Genomic DNA, 22544 nt, shown 5'->3' with positions numbered 1-22544 from the left:
CAGTTTATTTTATATATATATATATATATATATATATATATATATATATATATATATATATATATATATATATATATAAAAGTTAGATGAATAATACATAAAAACGAATAGTAAATTTAGGAAATATTATTACAATATTTAATGTAATAATTTAAAAGAAATAACTATTTTAAAAATGCTATTCTCCCTGCATACTTAAGACTATGCGGTATGGGACACTTTTAATCTCGTTTTTGCTGATGTGGATTACTCACAACGGCGTTAAGACACAAGAACACCACCCCTTTGCTGGTTAAAGGGGTGTTAAGGTAATTATCGTGGTAACGAAGACGGGGTAAAACATGCATTTTGATTGGTTGTTGATTCATCAACCAATAATTTTTTTTTTCTTTTTTATTCTCTCCTTTCTCTTAACACCATGCTATAACATGAGAACATCACCTCCATTTTTTTGTTATATCTTGTTATAACATGTTGAATTGTGATGTAGCACTATTTGGCTTCATAACACAATGCCCACAATAGATACAAAGTTGCTTTTTAGAATCAAAATCACCTACCCTTTGTCCATTGGGAGGAGATATTTGGTAGTGCACATTAAAAAAAATATATTGAAAAGATCTGATTGCTTGATGAGTAATAATTGACTCAGTAGTTCCCTTGTTATAGATTTTCACTTTGCCTATAAATAGAAAGGGTCAATTGCCTATAAATAGGGTTAATGTCATAGTCAATTCGTTTTTGTCTTTTGTTTTAAATTGTCACTCAACTTTTTTTTATTGCTCCTTGCACTTTTAAATTACGGACTAGTTAAGGGAATATCCAAGAATAAAGGGGTCATTTGGTTACTTTGGTGGGCTGTCATCCATTTTGCATGTGGTCAACGGAAGTGGTCCATATGGGGGGATGTGTGGATTTATAGATTTTTCTATTGATTTATTTAATTTAAGAATTATTTTTTAATTTTAAAAATATCTCTTGCTAATTTGCATAAAACTAGGGCTGTAAATGAACTGAACGTTCACCGAAATGTTCATAAACCGTTCGGTGGAAAGTTCATTTATGTTCGTTTATTTAATAAATAAACGAACATGAACACAAATTCTTGTTTGTTTAGTTAAATAAGCGAACATGAACAATGGTCCCGTTCGTTCAATTATGTTCGTGAACGTTCGTTTATGTTGTTCGTTTACGTTTGTTTATGTTTGTTCATATAAGTTCCTTTTATCTTCATATATATTTAATTGTGTTTGATTTCATTACTATATTATATGTTCATTTATGTTTATATAGGTTTGTTTATCTTTGTTTGTTTATGTTCGTTTGGTTATGTTCGTTTATCATGTTCACGAACATAAATGAACGAACATTAACAATGTAATTTGTTAAACGAACGAACATGAACAAGAAAACTCGTTCGTTTAACCGTTCGTGTTCGTTCATTTGTTCGGTTAACTTAAACGAACGAACATAAATAATCATCGTTCGTGTTCGTTTAGTTCATTTACAGCCCTACATAGAACACTTGATTCACCCATCCTCACCTCCCATCACCACCACCCACAACAACACCATTCATCTTCCTCCAGCCTCCAACCCACCCTCCACCGTTCATTTCAATATTTTAAAGTTCAGTCATTTCTATGTGAAAGTGAATTAAAATGTTTTAAGCAATGGATAAGTTTCATGAAAATCGAACCCGCATTCTTCAATTGTTCATGAGTTCAACTAGGTTCTTGAATGAAAATGAAAACTGGTAACAAAAACCATTACCAAATCTGAAACTGTGGACAAAAACCAAAATTGATCGGAAATAAAACCATAAATCTGAAATATGAAATCTGAAAGATAGCTCTAAGAACTTGACGATGTGAAGGAGTTCACGGAGGGGGATGGCAGAGAACAAGTGGAATTATGTTGATGGCTCCTATTGGTGCGGTTGGATTTTGAAGAAATCTTCACGCGATAAGGAGAAAAAAGAGGACATTTTTTTTTAACCTTGAATAAAATTAAGAAAATGAATAAATAATAGTTTAATTACCTATTTTTCCACGTCACATGTTTACAATGGAATGTAACCGGTGAAAAGATTAAGGAGTTACAATGCATAAAAAAAACAAAAATGGAAATGTTTGCACATTAAAAACAACCCATTTTTAGTGCACATTAAAAAGGTATATTGAAAAGATTTGATTGCTTGATGAGTAATAATCGACTATATCCCTATATCAATAATAGCTCCCTTATTATAGATTTTCAGTTTGCCTATAAATAGAAAGGTCTTCTCATAAATATAACTACACATCCATTTCACTTACTCAGCCATGCAGTTCTACCTCATAGTATCAACGATTGTTGCAACAATCTTTTCTATTCTTGTATACCGTTTATTACTCCACAAAAAGAGTGTAAAGACAGCGACGAACCAAAAACCACCTCAAGCAAAAGGTGCATGGCCGATAATCGGACACTTACACCTTTTAGGTGGACCTGAGCTACCTCACAAGGTTTTAGGTGGCATGGCAGACAAACATGGCCCTGTTTTCACCATCAAGCTTGGTGTTCATCAAGCTTTGGTGGTGAGTGATGCAGCGATTGCAAAAGAATGCTTTACTACCAATGACAAAGCCCTTGCAAGTCGACCTAAAATGACGGGAGCAAAAATCTTGGGCTATAACTATTCTATATTTGGCCTGGCTCCATATGGCGACTATTGGCGAAAAGTACGCAAGATGGTTGTGTTGGAGGTTCTTTCTCAACGAAGAGTTGAGATGCTTGGATATATTCGAGCTTCAGAACTTAAATCATCTGTTAATGATTTATATGATCGTTGGCTAAAGAACAAACGTAGTGAAAATTCCGAGATGGTGAAGGTGGAGATGAAGCAATGGTGTGGGAATTTGCTTGTAAACAACATGGTTAGGGTAATTATAGGAAAGAGGTTTCCGCCACATGATAAAGAAGGACTTCAATTTCAGGCTGTGTCAAGGAAACTATTTAAATTACTAGGGGTATTCGTGGTTACTGATTTTATACCTTTTCTTAGCTATTTGGATGTTGGCGGATACAAAAAGGCAATGAAGACTACTCGGAAGGATTTGGACAATTTTTTTGATCGATATGTAAAGGAGCACAGAGAGGAGAGTAAAACTATACAACACGAAGGGAACCAAGACTTCATGCATGTGCTAATTTCCATTGTTCAAGATGCTTTTGAAGATGATTTCAAGGGTTTTGACGAAGATACAATAATCAAATCTACGTGTCTAGTAAGCTCAATATTTTTATCTCATTGCTTTGTGATTCATTTAAATATTAGTTTAGCTTTTTACCTAGCTGTATTCTATTCACAGCAACTCCTAGTAGCAGGCACCGAGACGACATCTGCAACATTAACGTGGGCTTTAGCATTGTTGCTCAACAACCCAAAATCATTAGAAATTGCCCAAGAGGAAATTGATGAACATGTTGGAAGGGACAGACTGGTGAAGGAGTCAGACTTGAAGAACTTAGTCTACCTCAATGCCATCATCAAAGAAAGTTTCCGCTTATACCCTGCTGGACCTCTCTCTGTTCCTCACGAGTCAATAGAGGACTGTATTGTGGGAGGCTACAACATTCCAAAAGGAACTCGTCTTTTGGTAAATCTTTGGAAGTTGCAACGTGACCCAAATATATGGTTAGATCCCGAGGAATTCAAACCTGAGAGATTCATGACAAGTCACAAGGATATCGATGTCAAGGGAAACCATTATGAATTGCTCCCTTTTGGTACAGGCAGAAGAATGTGCCCTGGTATTTCCTTTTCCCTGCAGGCTTTGGGTTTAACGTTAGCTAGTTTGATACAACAATTTACGATTGAAAAACCATCAGACGAACTTGTTGATATGACGGAAAGCATGGGTATGACCAACGGCAAAGCAACACCACTTGACGTCCTTTTGTGCCCTCGTTTATCCTCTAATATGTATGATATTGGTCCATGATATATCAAGTTCCAATTATGCTTATCTTATTCGAATAATCGTTGCCACCAGTCTTTATTTCTGCATTAGTGAGTGTGAAAAGTGTGTTTCAGTAGTCATGGAGTTGTGGTCTGTCATTTTAGTTTTCTTCTGTTTCTTGGTTTTATTATTATTATTATTATTATTATTATTATTATTTTATTTAAGCAATGTAATTTCTCAATTTCAATTAGCAATGAAATAAAAAATGTTTTTCCGTGTTTCCTGATCACTACAAGAAATGCGAACATTAACGGCGATAGGCGTCACTGCTAAAAGTGAGGGATGTCATTGCTAAAGGCTTTTGTGGAGTCGTGTCGCCGTTAAAAGGTCACCGCTGTTATGTTGTTGCAAATGCTCCGTATGTCGTCGCTATTGTTTATCGTAGCCGCAAAAGACCTATCACCAACAATACATGTTGGTCGCTGGTAATTGTATTTTCCTTTTGTTAGGAGCAGGATCCCGGAATCAAATTCAAGATCCTTAGTAGTCTTGAACCCTCAGGATCCTTAAACATACCTTAGGATCCTGACTATTAACACTAATATTTTCTAATGCTTGTAGCGGTTATACTAATTTTTCTTTTTCTCATTCGTGTCAAATTATTCAACACAAGACTTATTGTCAATGGAGAATGATTTCAACCAAGCTTAACACACCTGAATTTTAAGTCAAACAAAATGCAAATATTTGTTCAAGGAGGATCCAAAAAATATTGGATTTCTTGATGATTAGCTTAGACTGTAAATAACACCTGTAAATTGCAAACTACACACAGTTAGCTCTACCATTACACTTGTATTCGTATTATCTTCATCATCTCTATAATCTCATATTAAAATCAATAAAAAAAAGCAACAAAACAGGTGTTCATTATCATTTTCCAAGGTTTTATGTCGGAGATCCTATAAATTAGGATGAAGGGATTTCCTTGTAACTTATTTTTCTCACTTTGATTATTATTCCAGACTTGCATTATCATAACACCACAATCTCTCATACAATGTTGGTTGAATAACTTGATTAATTTTTGACCAAAACAATTTTTTTATTTAACATTAAAATTATAAAAAAATATTAGAGGTATAAAAACTACAACCAAACTTTATTTTGCAAAAAAATAGTTCGAAACATTAGCCACATTTAATAATCATATCTGATCCAAAATAATAACCCAAACAGCCGATCCAAAATGCTCATCATCCAAACATAGTGTGATATATCCAAAATACTAACCCAAACAAAACATTTCATAAATCCTAAAAAGTAGCTACTCATCCTCATCATTCCCCTTGTTTCCTTCGTTCTCATTTCGTGGCGGAAACAATTAAAACCAGTCTCCCAGTGTCGCATTAAGGTCGGATCTTTTAGCATTGTTTGCAGCACTTGCAACTAAAAAGAAAACAAAATATATTACCAAGATATTTTAATAACATTGTACTTTCCAAAAATAACCAAACTACAAAATACCAACGTATCAAACGACAACTAAACTAGATCCTACACAATATTTCATATACATTATAGCATTGTACTTTTTTCATATTTCCATTATCGGATTGTACTATACTAAACTAACGATTACCAACGTATCATTGTAAGATTCTACTTTCCAAATACACTTAAACATACATCGTACACAACATTGCATAAACATTATAGCATTGTACCTTTTTTTTCATATTTCCATTATAACATTGTACATTTCAAAAATTACCAAACTACAAAATACGAACATATCAAACTATAACCAAACTATATCATACATAATATTGCATATACATTATAACATTGTACTTGTTTTTCATATTTTCATTATAGCATTGTACTGTACTAAACTAACAATTACCAATATATCATTATAGCATTTTACTTTTCAAATACACTTAAACACACAACATGTACAATATTGCATATACATTAGAACATTATACTTTTTTTCTTTAATTTTTCCATTGTAGCATTGTACTTTCCAAAAATTACCAAACTACAAAATACAATTTTTTATAGCATCATACCAATCCTACAAAATACTAAAAATTACCTGTGATTGTGGTGGTGGCTTTGTCAATGGTTGTTCGTGGTCATACATAGAAACAATCCTAGAATGTATAAGACCTTTGTCTCTGATATGGTCACGTCGAGAACCAAATATTCTTTCTAAATAATTTTTTATATCCATTGGTGTTAAACTGCTTGCTTCAGAAAAAAGCTTGAGTTTGTTGATTGATCACTTGGAGTAAAACATTCTGTATTTTCAAAAAAAGATAAACATCATAAAAACTATTTTACTAAATACTGCTTAACGATATAAACACTTATATGAAAAAACAAATTAACCACTTATGTATTGTTGCTCGACTGCAGGACAACTAAATACCTCTTGACGATCCGTATTAGACTTACAAAATGCTTCAAGTCGAGTGATTTCCTATTTAACATTAAAAATTAGGTTAATTATACTTTAAATGAACATTTAAATATATCATATCTTACCTCTTTAAAAGAGGCAATAATATATGAGCATGGCCCCTCTTTATTTACAACCTATTGTTGTGAACATACTCCTTTTTTTTATGCCAAACGCTTTATAAATCGGGCATTTGAAAATATTCAGTTTCCGCCCAATTTTCACAAGACATACCCTCGGGAGGGGGGTGGCTAATTCCCTTGGGATATCCGCAAGCCCTCAGTTCTTCGGAAAATAAGCGTTTGGTTTACTTTTCTGGCCTTTGTAAATTTTGTGTAGAGTCTCATCAGTACTCCGCAACAGCTGAGCATGCTCAGCATCCAAGCTAAGCTTATCGATAAACCTTCTATAAAAATACAAAAAGGTTTGTTAATTGAATATCGATCACAACTAAACTTCAAATATTATCAAGTTACCTTTAAATACATGACTGTGGCATTTTGAAAAAAGAGAGAAACATTGTCTGAAACAGATACGCTAAAAAGGATGTTCTTCCACATATACCTCCCAATCTCATGGATAAACCAATTACCACGTTTCCCCGATCTGGGAATATATGAGCTCCCTGTCGAAATCCAAATATGTGGGCTTTACCTTGTTTCCTCATATCACTTTTGATAGTTGGATGTTTTTTCTATAGACCTCTTCTTTTTTGGAAGCTCAGCTGAAATATATAATTAAATATATTAGTCATGATAGCTTATAATAAATAAATAAATATAGCTAATAAATATATCATATAACACTTACCATCTTGTTTGTGTTGTCTACGACTAATGCCTATTAGAGGTGGTGGATCCCCGGCTCCATCACATCCATGTCCTAGGCCGACAACATCTGTCATCATGTAAAGGAGTATCGCCCAACTAGACCCCAAACATATCCTGCAAAATTACAAGATGTACGACATAGAAAAAAAAAATATGAATAAAAGTTAGCCTACAAAATTAAAGAAACGTACAATATAGATAAAAAAATATGAATAAAAGTTAGACTTCAAATAAATTTTCTATTAAAAAACATATGATTTTTTTAATCAGAATCTCCCTCGTCTACTTAAATGTCTTCTTCATCAATATCATAATCAGAATCGTCATCAACATAATCAGTCTCTTTCTCGGAAACACTACTGATTTTCCCCGTTGGTAAAGGTACTTCAGTGTTCTCTTCGTCATCTAAATCAACATTGTTTTAAGACACATCAACTTCATTTTGAAAGTATTGTGTGAAGCCGATAAAAAGTATAGCACCAGATGAAGAGTTGTTTTAAATTACATCCACGTCTACAAATACAAAGAAATATGTTAATTAAATCACAACTAAACATAAAATATAATCCAAATTACCTATAAATACGACTATGGCATTTCTTAAAGTGGGGGAAACATTGGCCTAAACAGATATGCTAAAAAGGATATTATCGCACATATACCTCCCAATCTCATGGGTAAACCAATTACCATATTTCTCGACAGGGGAATATGTGAGCTCCCTTTCAAAATCCAAATTTGTGGTGTTTCCCTTGTTTGTCGTATCACACTACTAGAAAAAAGGCATTTTACGACGCTCATTGCGCGTCGTAAAACGCTCAGACGACGCGCAAATGCGTGTCAAGGAAGGCCCTGTCATAAAGAGAGACGACGCGCTTTTGCGCGTCGTCTATAGACGACGCGCAATTACGACGCGCATTTATGACGCGCATTTACGACGCGCGTTTACGACACGCAGTGCGTATCAAGGAAGGCCCTGTCATAAAGGAAGACGACACGCATTCGCGTGTCGTAACCTTACGACACGCGTGTTAATGACACGCAATGCGTATCAAGAAAGCCCCTGTCAAGAAAGGCCATGTCATAAATGAAGATGACACACATTTTTGCGTATCGTAAATTTAAATGTTTAAAAAATATATATTTATATATTTATTAATTTTTAAGTGAAATTTGCATTTAATGTCTCATAATAGAAATAAAATACCATATACAAAAAATACAATCCATTGCATAAAATTTAATGTCATACAATTCTATTTCTTACAATATATAAATTTTCATTCATCTAATCTACTGTGTTTCATACTAACAATTTAAATGAAGAATGCAACACTTGCATTTGTAGCATCTTATCTCTTTTAGCTTGAGCTTTCTTTTCCTCTTCTAATTCCAGAGTTATTCACTTTCATCAACCCTGTAAACACAACACAAAACCACTTGTCATTTTCATTCTACATTTAAAATTAATTCTTATTAGGACATTCTACTTTTAAACCTACCAATCTAGCAATTTTTTCAAAGAATATAATTTATAATTTTTTTGTGGAAAGTACATTGTTATTTCTTGAATACAAGATGTTACAAAACTTACCTTTGCAGCCATACATGAATCAATTATTTTCTTAGCTTCAGAAAGAACCTGAAACAAAAAGCTTATGTTCCATATTAATACTAAAAGAAAAAAAGGCTTTGATTATTTGAAGGGAAAAATGCATACATCAATGAGGATATCAAGTAGGAAGTATACTGATGAACAAAAGAGTGAATGTGATCAAAAGTCAATATGTACGGCACCTGTGACTTGTGATCTCACTTAAACCATTCCCCTGTCAAATTTATTAAAAAATAATGCAAATTTGAGATAAATAAATATGAAAAGGAAGGATATTATAATTATGTATAATAATCTAACTCTATGAAAGGTTTCTTATCTTTTCCAGCAGTTGAAGCAACCTCCAAAAACTCCTTATACTCCTGTGTCCACCTTCTAACTGGCAACTCAGTGATGTGGAGGGTACTTTCGTCCTCATCCTGAACAATATTTATCCAACAAATAAATAAATATATAACATCAATTTTCATATTAAGAAAAAGAAATCCCAAACGTTTGGGGGAAAGTTGTTGTGGATATGTTGGCTACTTCTGACAAACACCAAACCTGCTAATTGGATGAGATCGGAGTATGAAATTGGTCCACCTTTAGAGTAAGAATCGATCTCTTTTTTTGCTTCTTCCACCATTGATAAAGCAGCAGAAAGTCCTTTGTTTTCTGGTCTCTCAATCTCAGAGCTTCACACACACACACACACACAAAAAAAAAAGTATAAATTCAAACATTTTAAGAGCTTTGTAAGATGTGGAAGATGGGAAATACCTGAAGCGTATGGATCCATTAGGGCCTCCAGTTTTTGTTGGCTAAAAGCTTAACAATAACGAAATTAATTTTAACTAATAAAACAACTCTCACTAAGTAAGCTAAAGTGTAACAATTATATGTTATGATTCAGACCTTATCATATGTCATAGAATCATTAAGTGCTAATGTTAATAGGGGTGAAATCAGCTCTGGATTTGCCTGAAATTCAAACAACAATTCAAATTTCTCAAAAAGAGCAATTCTAAAGGGTAAATTGCAGGAAATATCAATACGCAATGTGCTTACATTTCTTTATCTAAATATCTTATAACAGAAATATAAACTTCATGGTTTACCTTAATGGCTTTATAGAGGGTCACCTTTATACTTGCTGCCAAATAAAAAAAGAAAAAGTTCAAGTTCAAGTATCTGTAAATATAATTACTAGTGTTTGTAAACTGTAATTCACATAAACTGATGTAGTTGATACGTAATTGTGACTTGGCATCCACATCAGCAAAGTTTTAAAAAAAAATCATATTATAAAGCATGAGTTAAAATAAAAGCAATTGAAGAGCTTACATTGAAAGTCTGAACGCTGTCTTCTTTGTATCAAATCAGCAGCATTAGCTGCCTCAATGAATGGGCTCGAGATTGGGCTGGAGCTTGCCACCAATTCCTATGAAGAGAGAACAACTGGCGGAAACTCAATGATCACATCACTCAAATTCATCAAAGAACTATAAGTTTTAAGTTTCTTCATATCTTAATTAACATCGTATTTTTCCCATTATATTATTGTAGCTTTGAGTTATGAGATTAAGAAGGTTGGAATTACTTTTATGATTACTGTAGTTATTGCATTAAGGTACATTGATTTTGTGTAATCAGTTGCTAAGATTATTAGAATTAGTGAAATCGAGGGTTGATCGATAATGGAAAGTAAAAACCGAAAGGGGAGTAAAAGAGAAGCATAATCACCATGCTAATGGCAGCCCCAAAGCAGTTAAGAACGTCCCTCCTTCGAACACCATTAATCTCATGGCTACCAGCATCGTCAATTTTACAACTAATGGTACCCTGTTCATGGAATTAACTCAGGAAACCATCATATCAACACACAATAATGAAAGTGATGATTATTCAAGTAAATGTACTTACAGAATGAATTGGGCATCTGGAGATTCTCTCAATTACCACACCCAAACCCTTTCCACCTAATGAAATATAAATTATATTATATATATATATATATATATATATATATATATATATATATATATATATATATTTCTATAAAGAAACTGCACAAAGTAGAAAACAATCTCCCTGGGACAAATTCCAATTTCAATTGGCTCTGCCTAATTTTTAATCTTGATTGTTAACTGACATTCCATACACAATCGGATGTTACCTTAAGCTGGAGTCGAGTACTTGGTGAGTTAAGCCAACCCCTTGGATGAGGCTCACTCGTTGCTTCTTCATAACAGGTGAACCATGGTAAGAGTTTGGGTTTAAGGGCTCATGTTCATCGTGGCAGGGGCTGGGGCTGGGGCAGAGTTTTTGATGATGGATGGAGGAGGTGGAGTGATAGGGTCAGTTTGGTTTTTGGATTCCTGACAGTTGTCGTCTGATAGGACTTCACTCAGCTTATGTTGCTCTTTAATGATCTTCTTTAGGTACTTCCCTTGGGCTTCTATTCGTAATTGAAGCTGTCTTTGGACCTATACACTTTCATCATATATGTAAGCTACTTTCATCATGCAGTCGCTTTTGCACCTCCATTTGCAGCTTCAGTGCTTCTGTAATCTGCATTCCAATGCACAAACATATTTCACAAAATAAATTTCTAATTTTATTAAATCAGGTAAATATATATAATTTTATCATTATAAAAAAATGGGTTATAAGAAATGTATATCAACAATCCTTCAAGAATTGTCAATAATTCCGTTCCATCAGACAATACAAAACAAACAAGACTTACGATGATCCATCCAAGCTGGAAAACATGTCACTCGATTCTTTCTGGTCAAACACGTTTCCTTGCATTACCAATTTCACCAAAATAATCAATCAGCAGTCACAACATTTCTTTTTTTTGGGCTAAATGCAATAAACAAATGGCACCCTACTTATATATATATATATATATATATATATATATATATATATATATATATATATATATCTTCAAATTTAGATTTCAGTATTTTGAATTACATAATAAAGATTAAAATACAGAATACCTTCATAAGAGGAATCAGGGAGGTACTTTGCCAGCCTATATTTCTGCAAGTGGCTCTTGACATGATATCTCCCACATGGTGAAAAATGAGCACCCATTTCACTGCAACAACATACAATAATACAAACATCAACCCCCACCAAGCTCCTTATTTTTCTTTTTTAATTTAAAAATAAATAAATAAAAAGGATACCTCCAAAGGACAACATGGGGTATTGTTAAGCAACATCATTCAGGATTGAGACAGGCACATGGATTGTTTGAATCATGATACCAAATTCTTAGCTTTACAGTGCAAGGCAACTCAGCAACAGTTGTGGCAGTAAGTGATGCAGACAGTTGAGACTGTATTCGACCAAGCATAGGGACAGGCTGTCCTACTCCTACTCCTTTGTTTGCTATCGACTCATTCACTGCCACTGGACCACCACTTTGATCAGAAGAGGATTGTGTCCTTCTTGAATCGAGTCTTGTGGTTGAAGGAGAGGAGAAGAGAGGCAAGGGCATTAATGGTATTTCTGCTGCTAAACTTAAACGGTCTATGCCATGCATATTGCCCATATATACAGCAGGAGGGGATAATGCAGATAACCTAGAGATGTGTTCGGGAATATAAAAAATGATAAGGGGTGTACCTCAATCAAACACAAATTAAAATGATAAGGGTTGTACCTCTTAAGTTATGTGAACGCTTTACATTTGAACCCAACAGCAACAATTTTTCATCATAACCTCCAGACATATCTTAATGGGATGTACCTCCTAAGCAACAATTTGTCATCATAACCTCCAGCAACAATTAGATAATAGCTTAATAGGGACAAGATTTAATCTGCTATATATGGGTGTTCCATGTCTTTATGATGACCATATATGGATGTAATCATGTAAATCACAGCTTTGAAAAAAAATAAGATGAAGTCCAGAAGACCAGAAGTTTGAAAAATAGAAGCTTAAGCAAGTAAATAAACTATCATACCTTAAACCACGATCTACAATACGCCACAACTCAATAGCAGATTCTCCAAGACGACCTGAATCGAACGAAGGATCCGCCATAGGTGAGAACTCAGTGTAGATTGCAAGTGTCCCTTCATTAGGTCTGTCTCGATAAGGTTGTACTAGTTGTCTTGTGACAAATCCCATAACTCGAGTTTGTCCAAGCTAGATCTCTGATGAACCATCTTCTCTACAATATGAAAAGCTCATCGTTTGTCAACAAACTGTTTATTTTTAGCCAAGGGAATACGAAATCAAGTGATGAGTATGGGATTTCTTACCTTTTGAAGATGATAGATAGTTTTCTATAATCGAAAGGACGCCTACCGTCAACTCTAAGGTCAGATCGTAATGCAGACTCGATGAATTTCTTCTCATTCACCGACACTGTTACACTAGGGTTTATAAGGGAGAAGACTGATGAAGAAGTTGAAATCAATGAGAGACCGAAAGCATACATACCTACTTGCCTGTAGACGGAGTAGTTTTTTCTAGTTGTTGCAGACGCAGGTGGTGGTGGTTTTTCGTCTCTTCACTTTGAGTCGAGGAGAGGGTTTTGGGAGGGTTTGGACCCAAATCGATGTATATCTAGCCCTCCATGGTTGACTTACTGAAGATGGTGAAGCGGATCGGAGAAGATGGAGAAGGAGGGAGAGGGGAGAATCGATTGCGGAGAGCCAGAGATGAAAGAAGAAAGAAGGTAGAAAAGCGGGTTTTCAAAATTTTGGGGATTTCGTTTCCCCCGTATCTACTAAACACGCTTTTCTTTAAAATTATAAAATTATAAAACGACACTTATAGAGGGCACGCATTTTTAGATAAAGTGCCCTCCGTGTTTTTAATTTTTTTACATTAGACACTAATTTAAGGGCACGCAATAATGCTTGACCTAAATCCTTAAATTTTTTGAAGAGATGACACTTTTTTAATGTCACTCTCATTTGCGTAACATAAATCAATGAGTGTCGTGGTTTGCGCGTCATTAAAGGGTCTTTTTCTTGTAGTGTCAGCTTTGATAGATGGATGTTTTTTGATAGACGTCTTCTTTTTTAGGAAGCTCATCTAAAATATATAATTAAAAATACTATTCATAAATAGGTTATAATAAATAAATAAAAATAGATAATAAATATTATCATATAAAACTTGTTGGATTAGGTGTCTAAGCCCATAACTATAATTGTTATATACTTGAATTGATAGTAGCAATGTCCTTTTGGGTTGTCTTCAAACCTGACAATTGAATAGGATAATTGTTAGAGAGAGAAGAATGATCTATTAATTTATTGCTTGGTTAATAAATTAATAATCAAGATAAATGATTTATTAATGTATTATGGATATAATATATTAATTAAAAATCATATTGTTTAATTAATATTTAATCAGAAATTAATTTGGAATTAATTTTGGGATTAAAGGAATTAATTGAAACTACAGGGACTAAAGGTGACAATGTTCAACAGTTGTGCATTGAGCATTCTAGAACCTCCCTTAGAGGGGGGGGGGGAACGAAATCTAGAGTGTCCTAGGGTTTCCTTATGCTCTAAGGGTGCCTTGGAAGCCTTAGGGAGGAAGTTAAGGGATTAGGGTTATCTAAGATACACCTGCCTTATCCTAAACCTTCATTATCACCTATATAAACCCCTATAGGGTTGGATTTCGTGGATGGCACTCCAAGAAAGGCTAAGGGCCGAAATTCTACTCTACTTCTCTCTCTCCATAGTAATCCTTGGTTGCTAGGTTTGTTTGTGAGCCATTAGAGGCGCGACACTTGTGGCGCTTGCTACCAAAGTTCAAGATCTTCAAGGATTTGATTGTTATTACAATATAACAATCAAGGTATGTATCCTAACCCTAATTATATGTTAATTTCGAAAATTACATGTGCCTCCTAGGGCTTCTAGTTTTTGTGTTCAATGCTTGTATGTCTAATAGTGAAAACATAGATCCTCAAATCTAGGGTTGCATGCACACATAGGATTGTTTGTTTGTATAAAACCCATCAAAACTTACCATCTTGTTTGTGTTGTCTGCGACCAATGCTTATCGGATGTGGTGGATCCCTTGCTCTATCACCTCCATGTCCTAGGCCCATAACATCCACCATCATGTAAAATATTATCGTCCAACTAAACCGCATATATAGCCCGCAAAATTACAAGATGTACAATATAGAAACACAATACGAATAAACTTTAGCCTTCAAAATTAAAAGATGTACAATATAGATAAACAATGTGAATAAAACTTAGACTTCAAATAAAGTTTTTACTAGAAAAAACATACGATTTATTTTATGAAAATCTCCCTCATATACTTCAATGTCTTCTTCATTAGTATCTGTCATCATCATAATCAGTCTCTTCCTCGGAAACAATATCGATTCTACCTGTTGGCGAAGGTACTCAGTCTCGTCCTCATCATCTTAATCAACACTGTTTTGAGCTACATCAACATTGTTTTGAAAGTATTATCAGAAGTCGATAAAAAGTATAGCACCGAATGAAGAGTTGTTTTGAACTACGTCTACATCGTCAACATTTACGGCCTCCATATTATTGACATTTTGGATAGAGTCACTGTAAGCATTTTGAACATGAACATATTTGGATGGTAGATCCCAAATAATTTGATGCTTAACATGCTCAGCGAAACAACGAGGGCTGTCGTTTTGGTTTCTTTGAGATAGACCGCGGATGTAGAACACTTGTTTAGCTTGTGAAGCATATATGATTTGATCATCTTCTACGCTTCTTTTTCTATGTTGATACTGTTGAAATTATCATCAATAATATGTCTTATATTGAACCACTTATACCGAAATATTATAGTCAATTAATCATATGGACACTCCACCTCTATAATCTCTTCTAATTGGGCATAATATTTCCCTCCATTCTCACCCACTGCTAGAACCCGAAATTTAGAGTTTTGTGTTGGCTGTTGTGCATCATGACTAAGTACCAAAAACCTAACACCATTTACTATGCACATGGTGTAAGTATAAACATTCATTTGTGAACCCATTGAAAGGGTCGACACCTCTTTGTAATTCTGGAGAGTTTTCTGTTTCCATCTGAAAAACTATTAAACATATATTAATGTGTTAGGTATTCTTGATTCGTTATATTGAACAAAAATATTTTTTGGTAAATTATTATTATATTTTTGAGAAACCATTTGGGAAATTCTGTCTTTCCGTCACTTTAAGGTTTTTCAGATTTGAATTTTCTATATCGATGATATATATATATATATATATATATATATATATATATATATATATATATATATATATAATGAATGGCAAAAAGTAACAATAGACAATAAAAGAAAAAGATAAGAACACTTGATGTATTGTCATATTTCTTCACAAATATTCATTATATACCATTCTATATTACCTTTTTGTCCGAGATCAAGACGTTCGATTTACATTGCGCTGGTCAGTCGACAGTTAAACTCAAACATTCAAAACCTTGCTTTTTCAATGACAACGTCCTCATTTAATGAATGGAAAAAAGTAACAATAGATAATGAAAGGTAAAGATAAGAACACTTACTTGATGTATCTTCACAAATATTCATTATAAACCATTCTATATTACGTTTTTCCCTGAGATCAAGATGTTCGATTTGCATTGCACTGGCCGCTCGACACTTAAACTCAAACATTCAAAACCTTGCTTTTTCAATGACAACGTCCTCATTTCCTTCAGGGCGAATGAATTGAGTCTACACATCTCGAAGGTACATTGAACAAAATGATAAATATTTTTCAACAACATAACCTTCAACTATACAACCTCTTGGAAACCGCTTCATCTGGGAAATGCAAAAGTAAATGAATCATAATGTCAAAAACCGGTGTAGAATAAGTCAACTCTAACTTGCACATGATTCTAATAATATCTTCTTTTGATTTCCTCATATCCTTTACCTTTAGTAGTCCAGAGCAAATTTTCTTCAAAAATATACAAAGATTTACAATCGGTGTAGATGTTTCTTTGTCGAATAAGGCTCTAACTCCAATCAGTATCAAACATTGCATAAGATTGTGATAGTCAGGATATTTCAACCCAATAATGTTAGTATCATTATCTACCATTTTCTTACTAATGTTAGATCCAAACCTATCTCGCAGCTTAACATCTCTTATAGATTAACAAAAGAATTTTGTCACACCCCTAAACCAGAATGATGGAAATGTCTCGGGTTGGATGACTTTCATGTACAGTATCATATCAACTGATTATAAATGGAACAAGCATCACAACCATTATATTGAATAGTAAAAAAGTTTACATTGTACTCAAATATTGTTTACATGACACCATATGCATGTGACAAAAATGAATGAAATGATGTGAGGACGACCCACACTCCAAAAACTCTCGTGGTTACCTGTTTACTGGTTTTCTGAGAATACAAGTGATTTTGAAAAACGTCAACAATTAAGTTGGTGAGTTCATAAGTGTTTTTCTATGCAAGGAAGATTGTAACTGTTTCGTGTAAAAAGATAGTGTATACTTCCATAAAATCCAATATTTTCTTATAAATGAAACGTAAGTCTCAATCCAAAGACCAATGTAGGTAAAGTTGTACTGAAAGGTAGTGTTATGTAATTTTATTTTTGTATAAAACTACTCGGATGTATGTTAACCCGTAAATCCAATGTATCGCTGATACTCTATGTGAGTTGTTATAACCATACTAATATGACTAGTGGCCTGAACGATGTTCTGCAGGCGTCGATAGTGTTACGACATTTGTCACCTCAGACCTGCCGATCTAACTGCAACTAACAGTCGAGATGCGGGGTTGTCAATCTCGTATAGATCTATACACAAGTGTCACACTCTTTCTACAAGAGACTCTGGTTATAATTTAAGAATTTACCGGGTACTCTGGTGGGTACAATGAAGTAGTGTCTCACAAGTTTATATCAACTGGTATACATCTATGGTGTTGAAAATTCGTTATCTTGTAAGTAAAATAATTATACCTTTAATAATTATTTATTTCTTCTGAAATGATTTTTTAGTGTTTGTAACTCTCAAACTATACCAATTATAGTTTATCATGTCTGTTTTTCAAGAACATTTATATAAACACATAGTGAATAGTTTGTCTAGTTTCAAAATGTAGAGTCAACATCATAATTTTTGGGTTGTAACCCACAAAATAGTGAAATACTAAAATGTACTCCTTTTTTTATAAAAGTTATATTTAAGTAAAATATATTGACATAAATTTCAAACCAAAATTTTCAATTTAAAAACACAAAATGTCACAATGTCAAATCATTAAATCTCATATCAAAATTGTTCATATATCAAAACTCCAGGATCCTCAAAATCATAACACAATCGCTAATGTGAGTACAATCAGACCCGTGCCTTCCCGTGATCCTTAAAGGTACCTCAAAGACATAACACATAACACGGTAAGCACAAATCTAAGTGAGTTCCCCAAAATGCCACACACATCACATTAACAACTCGAGGCTAACTCAATATGACACTCAGATCAATGTGTTCCAATGGAGACCCTTCGGCCCCACAACTCGGGTGACCCTCCGGCCCTTACTAAATAAGTTCATAACAGTAAACATAAATCAAAAAGACGAAATACAAAGCATCATAATACATGGATAAGCACATAATACATCTCAGTCACACAAGGGTACCACCCATGGTAAGTATAGTGAGAACACGCACCTCGTAAGCAAGCAAGCAAAAGTATCGTACTCGGAAATCTTGAATTAGCCTCCGCCTAACACATAGGATAATTATCTCTAATTATTACTCTACTCATACTCAAAATACACTAAGGGTTGATCTCTCTCTCTAACTCTAGGAATGGGCAAAAGACCGTTTTGCCCCCATGGTCTCCATTACTCATATTTAACCAAAGCCTAAAGTCAACAGAAGTCAAACTCGAGCCAACAGTCCATGTTTGACTCGACTTGTCGAGTGCACCCGTGTGACTCGTCTAGTCCACTCGTTTTCCTCAGAAGTCTCGTGAAGGTTCAACTCAACTTGTGGAGTTGACCCTAACTCGTTGAGTTGCTGTATGATCATGCTTATGAAGGCAAACCCTAACTGACTTGTCGAGTCGGCTCATTGACTCGGCGAGTCCATTCATACCCAAGTCTTAAATAGACAATTTCAAGGTAGAAAACCTTCCCAAACTCTAGATCTAAACTCTTCAGGCTCGTTTATCATGTAAAGCCACGAGCTTTACGTCCATGCATGGCACTTAGGCTTGAAATGCAAAAAAACATAGTCTATTAAGGGTTTTTTCAACCTGTTATGGCTGAATAAATGTAACAGCCCGGAATTCCAGGTATTGTTATAATTATGATTTTGGGTGTTTTAAGAGGGGACTCGGCGAGTTGGAGCTCAGACTCGCCGAGTAGGATCGCGGATCTGGTCGCGGGTTCGCGACTGGACTCGACAAGTCAGGATATGGACTCGGCGAGTCCGCGCTGTTTAGCGAAACCCTAACTGTCCAGGTTTGGGACATATATCAGGGGCCTTATGGCCGTGATTGTTCACCCTAGTCCTCTGAGAGAAACCCTAATTCGATTGTGAGCATCTGGAGCAAGGTAGAAGACCATTATTGATCTTGGAAGTGTTATTTTGCAAAAAGGAGGAGGCTTGGTTAAGGGAACAACAGGAGAAGCCATATTCTGAGAGTTGGGGACACAGAGCAACGTTATTCAGGTAATATTTCGAGTTGATCCCTTCTATGTTGATGTGTATATGGATTTAGGGTTTATTGAACCCTTTTGTGGCTAGATTGAGTGTCTCCTTAGTCCCCCAAGCGATTGGAACCTTTTATTGGGACCTTTGGAAGTCCAGAGTGTCCCATGCCTGAGCATTTCGGGAATCAATGGAGGTTTTGGATTGGAATCCTTATGCCTTAGGTCAAAATGTGAATTATGAGTCATGGGGTGTATTATGAGCACCGAAATAAGGACTTTACGTGATGAACCAGTCTAGGAAGGCCAGACCTATGAATTGCCGGAGCAGATCTGACCTTAGAAAGCAGTTTGAGCGGTTGCATGGCATGGACTCGCCGAGTCCGATAAACAGACTCGGCGAGTAGCTTGAAGATGCCCTTAGACTCGGCGAGTTGTATGAACAACTCGGCGAGTAGGTTGAAGATAGCCATAGACTCGGCGAGTCTTGTCGAAGAGTCCCGATATTCTAGGGTTGAGTCGAGAATCGGTGAGTCAAGGGGTGACTCGGTGAGTTGAGGGCGAGTGGACTCAGAGTTGTTGAACTCGGCGAGTCTCGGGGTGACTCGGCGAGTTAGATCGCGGATTGAGTGAAGTTCTGATTATGGAGACTCGGCGAGTCATAGGGTTGACTCGGCGAGTAGGGTTAGTCAGGGGTTGACTTTGACCTTGTCTTTGACCAAGGGTTGACCAGTGGTTCCAGGGGTATTTTGGTAATTGTTGTTTATTGTTTGAGTTCAGTGCATTGGTGGCTGTCCAGAGGTGGAGACCGTATCAGTGATTGGAGCAGCTTGAGCTATCTGTTCAGTCGGCAGTTTCGAGGTGAGTTATCCTCACTATATCGCTAGGGTTTATGGCACCAAGGCCAACCTTTTATCGGATGGAAGTCCGAGTAGTTGTCAATCGTTATGATATGGGACGGAAGCCGTTATATGTTGCAGGCCGGAAGGCATTACATGTTATGGGCCGGAAGGCATTGCTATGTGGACTGGAAGGTGATGGCCTGGAAAGGCGTATGTGTGCATTTAGTATGGTGATTGATTCGTAGGGAGATGTTATGCTAGTGACCGGCTAGGCCGGTATCTTGAATAGAGTAAGGTTATGTTATGTGGTCTGTTGATAGATTGCTGATTGTGAACTGTTATATGATTATGTGTTATGCGTATGATTGCTAGACCTGGTGTGACCCGGTATGCAGGGTCGTTCTATGTTCTGTTATGATATGTATGCTTATATGTTATGGGCCGGAAGGCAATATGTTATGGGCCGGAAGGCAATATGTTATGGGCCGGAAGGCAATATGATATGGGCCGGAAGGCATTGCGTTATGGGCCGAAAGGCGATATGTTTTGGGACCGGAAGGTCGTGGCCTGGAAAGGCGTATATGTGGTTGGTATTTTGGGGGTATCTCACTAAGCTTTCAGGCTTACAGTTGTGGTTTTATGTTTTCAGGTTCTCAGGAGGCTGTGGCAAGGCAAAGGCGTGATCGTACCGTTCCTTGCGTTGGTGTTTTATGAAATGAAACTGGGAAATACTCTGTTAAATAATGTATTGAAAACCTTTTGTATCAACGTTATTAAAATGGGTGGTTTTTGAAAAGTTTTAATTGTTTTGAAATTTTGGTCGTTACAAGTTGGTATCAGAGCCTTGGTTTGAGTGAATTGGAGGAACATTCGTGTGACTCCAGTCTCAAATCGAGGAGGGTTTTAAAAAGAGAAATTAAAATGGTTTTCAAATTAAGTAAAAGGAGGACGTGGAGGTACGATCAGCCGGAGCCAGTAAGTAACCCCAAGATACCATACATGATATTTGTTTTATTTGAGCTTGATAGAACAGCATGCTAGAGTTAGGCTAGGGATCTTCAGGAATTCATGATAATGTTGCCTGATTTGTGATGCCTGTAGCCTAGGGTCCCTTATGGGAGATTCTCAGTGTTCCTCTAGTGGTCAGGGTTGATAGTTGTTATGCATGTTCTCTAGGGTATTGTGGTAGTACTTCATACAAATATGGGTAGGTGTGGAAGGTAGTATGGCCCCGTACTACTGAAAGCACAGGACCCATACGCGTATCAGGGAAACCATGATCTCTAGGGTTTGGTTGCGAGAGTTGGATCCCAGGATTGTGGGAAGTGTCTGAGATTGGTATGGTGTCTTCGGTATGGAGATTTAGAGGCATGATGATAGTGGATCCGGATCAGGATTGGGAGCTGGAGAGCGAGTTCCGAGTGGATCGGTGCCGTCTGAGGTTATCGACCAGACGAGCACGAGCGAGTTGGACGCGAAGATTCGCGAGATCCTACGTGATGGGGTTGCTGCATTGTCCCGGGCTGAGTTGCCGGAATTGTTGGGTCGATCAAGACCGCCATGATTGAGTATTTTGATGAGCGATATGCGGCTCTCGCAGAGACGGCTGCCGCGGCTGTAGCAGCGGCTGTAAGGGGAGGAGCTAGTCGGGTTTTTTAGTATCGGGATTTCTATTATACGAAGCCTCCCACATTCGATGGAGTTCAGGACCCGATTGTTGCTATGAGATGGTTATCAGACGTGGAGGGGTGTTTCTCCACGCGTTTATGCCTTGCTGATCAGAGGGTGAGGGGTGCTCTGAACCTGTTGAGGCTCGGGGCGAAGGATTGGTGGAGATTGCCCACGGGGTCATATTCCGATGCGCAGAGGGCTGCGGTTTCATGGGATCAGTTCAGAGAGATGTTCAGCACTCGCTATGTTCCGCGGGATGAGGGGGAGAGATTGGCTCAGGAGTTCCTTGAGCTGAAGCAGGATTCGGAGTCGGTGACTGAGATCATCAGGATGTTCACTGAGAGGGCGGTGTTTGGCCCTGAGTTCGTTTCGGAGCAGGCTCAGACGTCCCGATATCTGAGTATGCTCAAGGGGGATATCAGACAGTCCGTGCCTGCACAGAGGTGCGAGACATTGTTGGAGTTCCAGGAGG

At 36.2% G+C, this 22544-nt stretch overlaps 1 protein-coding gene and 1 pseudogene across 1 annotated transcript; one reads left to right on the top strand and one right to left on the bottom strand.

The window, feature by feature from the left end:
* Window positions 1–2289: 2289 nt before the first annotated feature.
* Window positions 2290–4175, top strand: LOC145096824 (cytochrome P450 CYP82D47-like). Its single transcript, XM_079034189.1, has 2 exons — window positions 2290–3269; window positions 3354–4175. The coding sequence occupies exons 1-2, from the start codon at window positions 2325–2327 to the stop codon at window positions 3984–3986; spliced, it is 1578 nt and encodes a 525-aa protein (XP_078890315.1). The 5' UTR covers window positions 2290–2324; the 3' UTR covers window positions 3987–4175.
* Window positions 4176–9015: 4840 nt separating this feature from the next.
* Window positions 9016–12910, bottom strand: LOC145099232 (uncharacterized; annotated as a pseudogene).
* Window positions 12911–22544: the final 9634 nt, after the last annotated feature.

The sequence above is a fragment of the Lactuca serriola genome, chromosome 4 (genome assembly GCF_051521515.1).
Source record: "Lactuca serriola cultivar US96UC23 chromosome 4, Lser_US96UC23_V15, whole genome shotgun sequence".
In the NCBI taxonomy this organism is placed as follows: Eukaryota; Viridiplantae; Streptophyta; class Magnoliopsida; order Asterales; family Asteraceae; genus Lactuca; species Lactuca serriola.
Note: the sequence above shows the minus strand (reverse complement) of the source record. Positions and strands in the feature narration are given on the sequence as shown.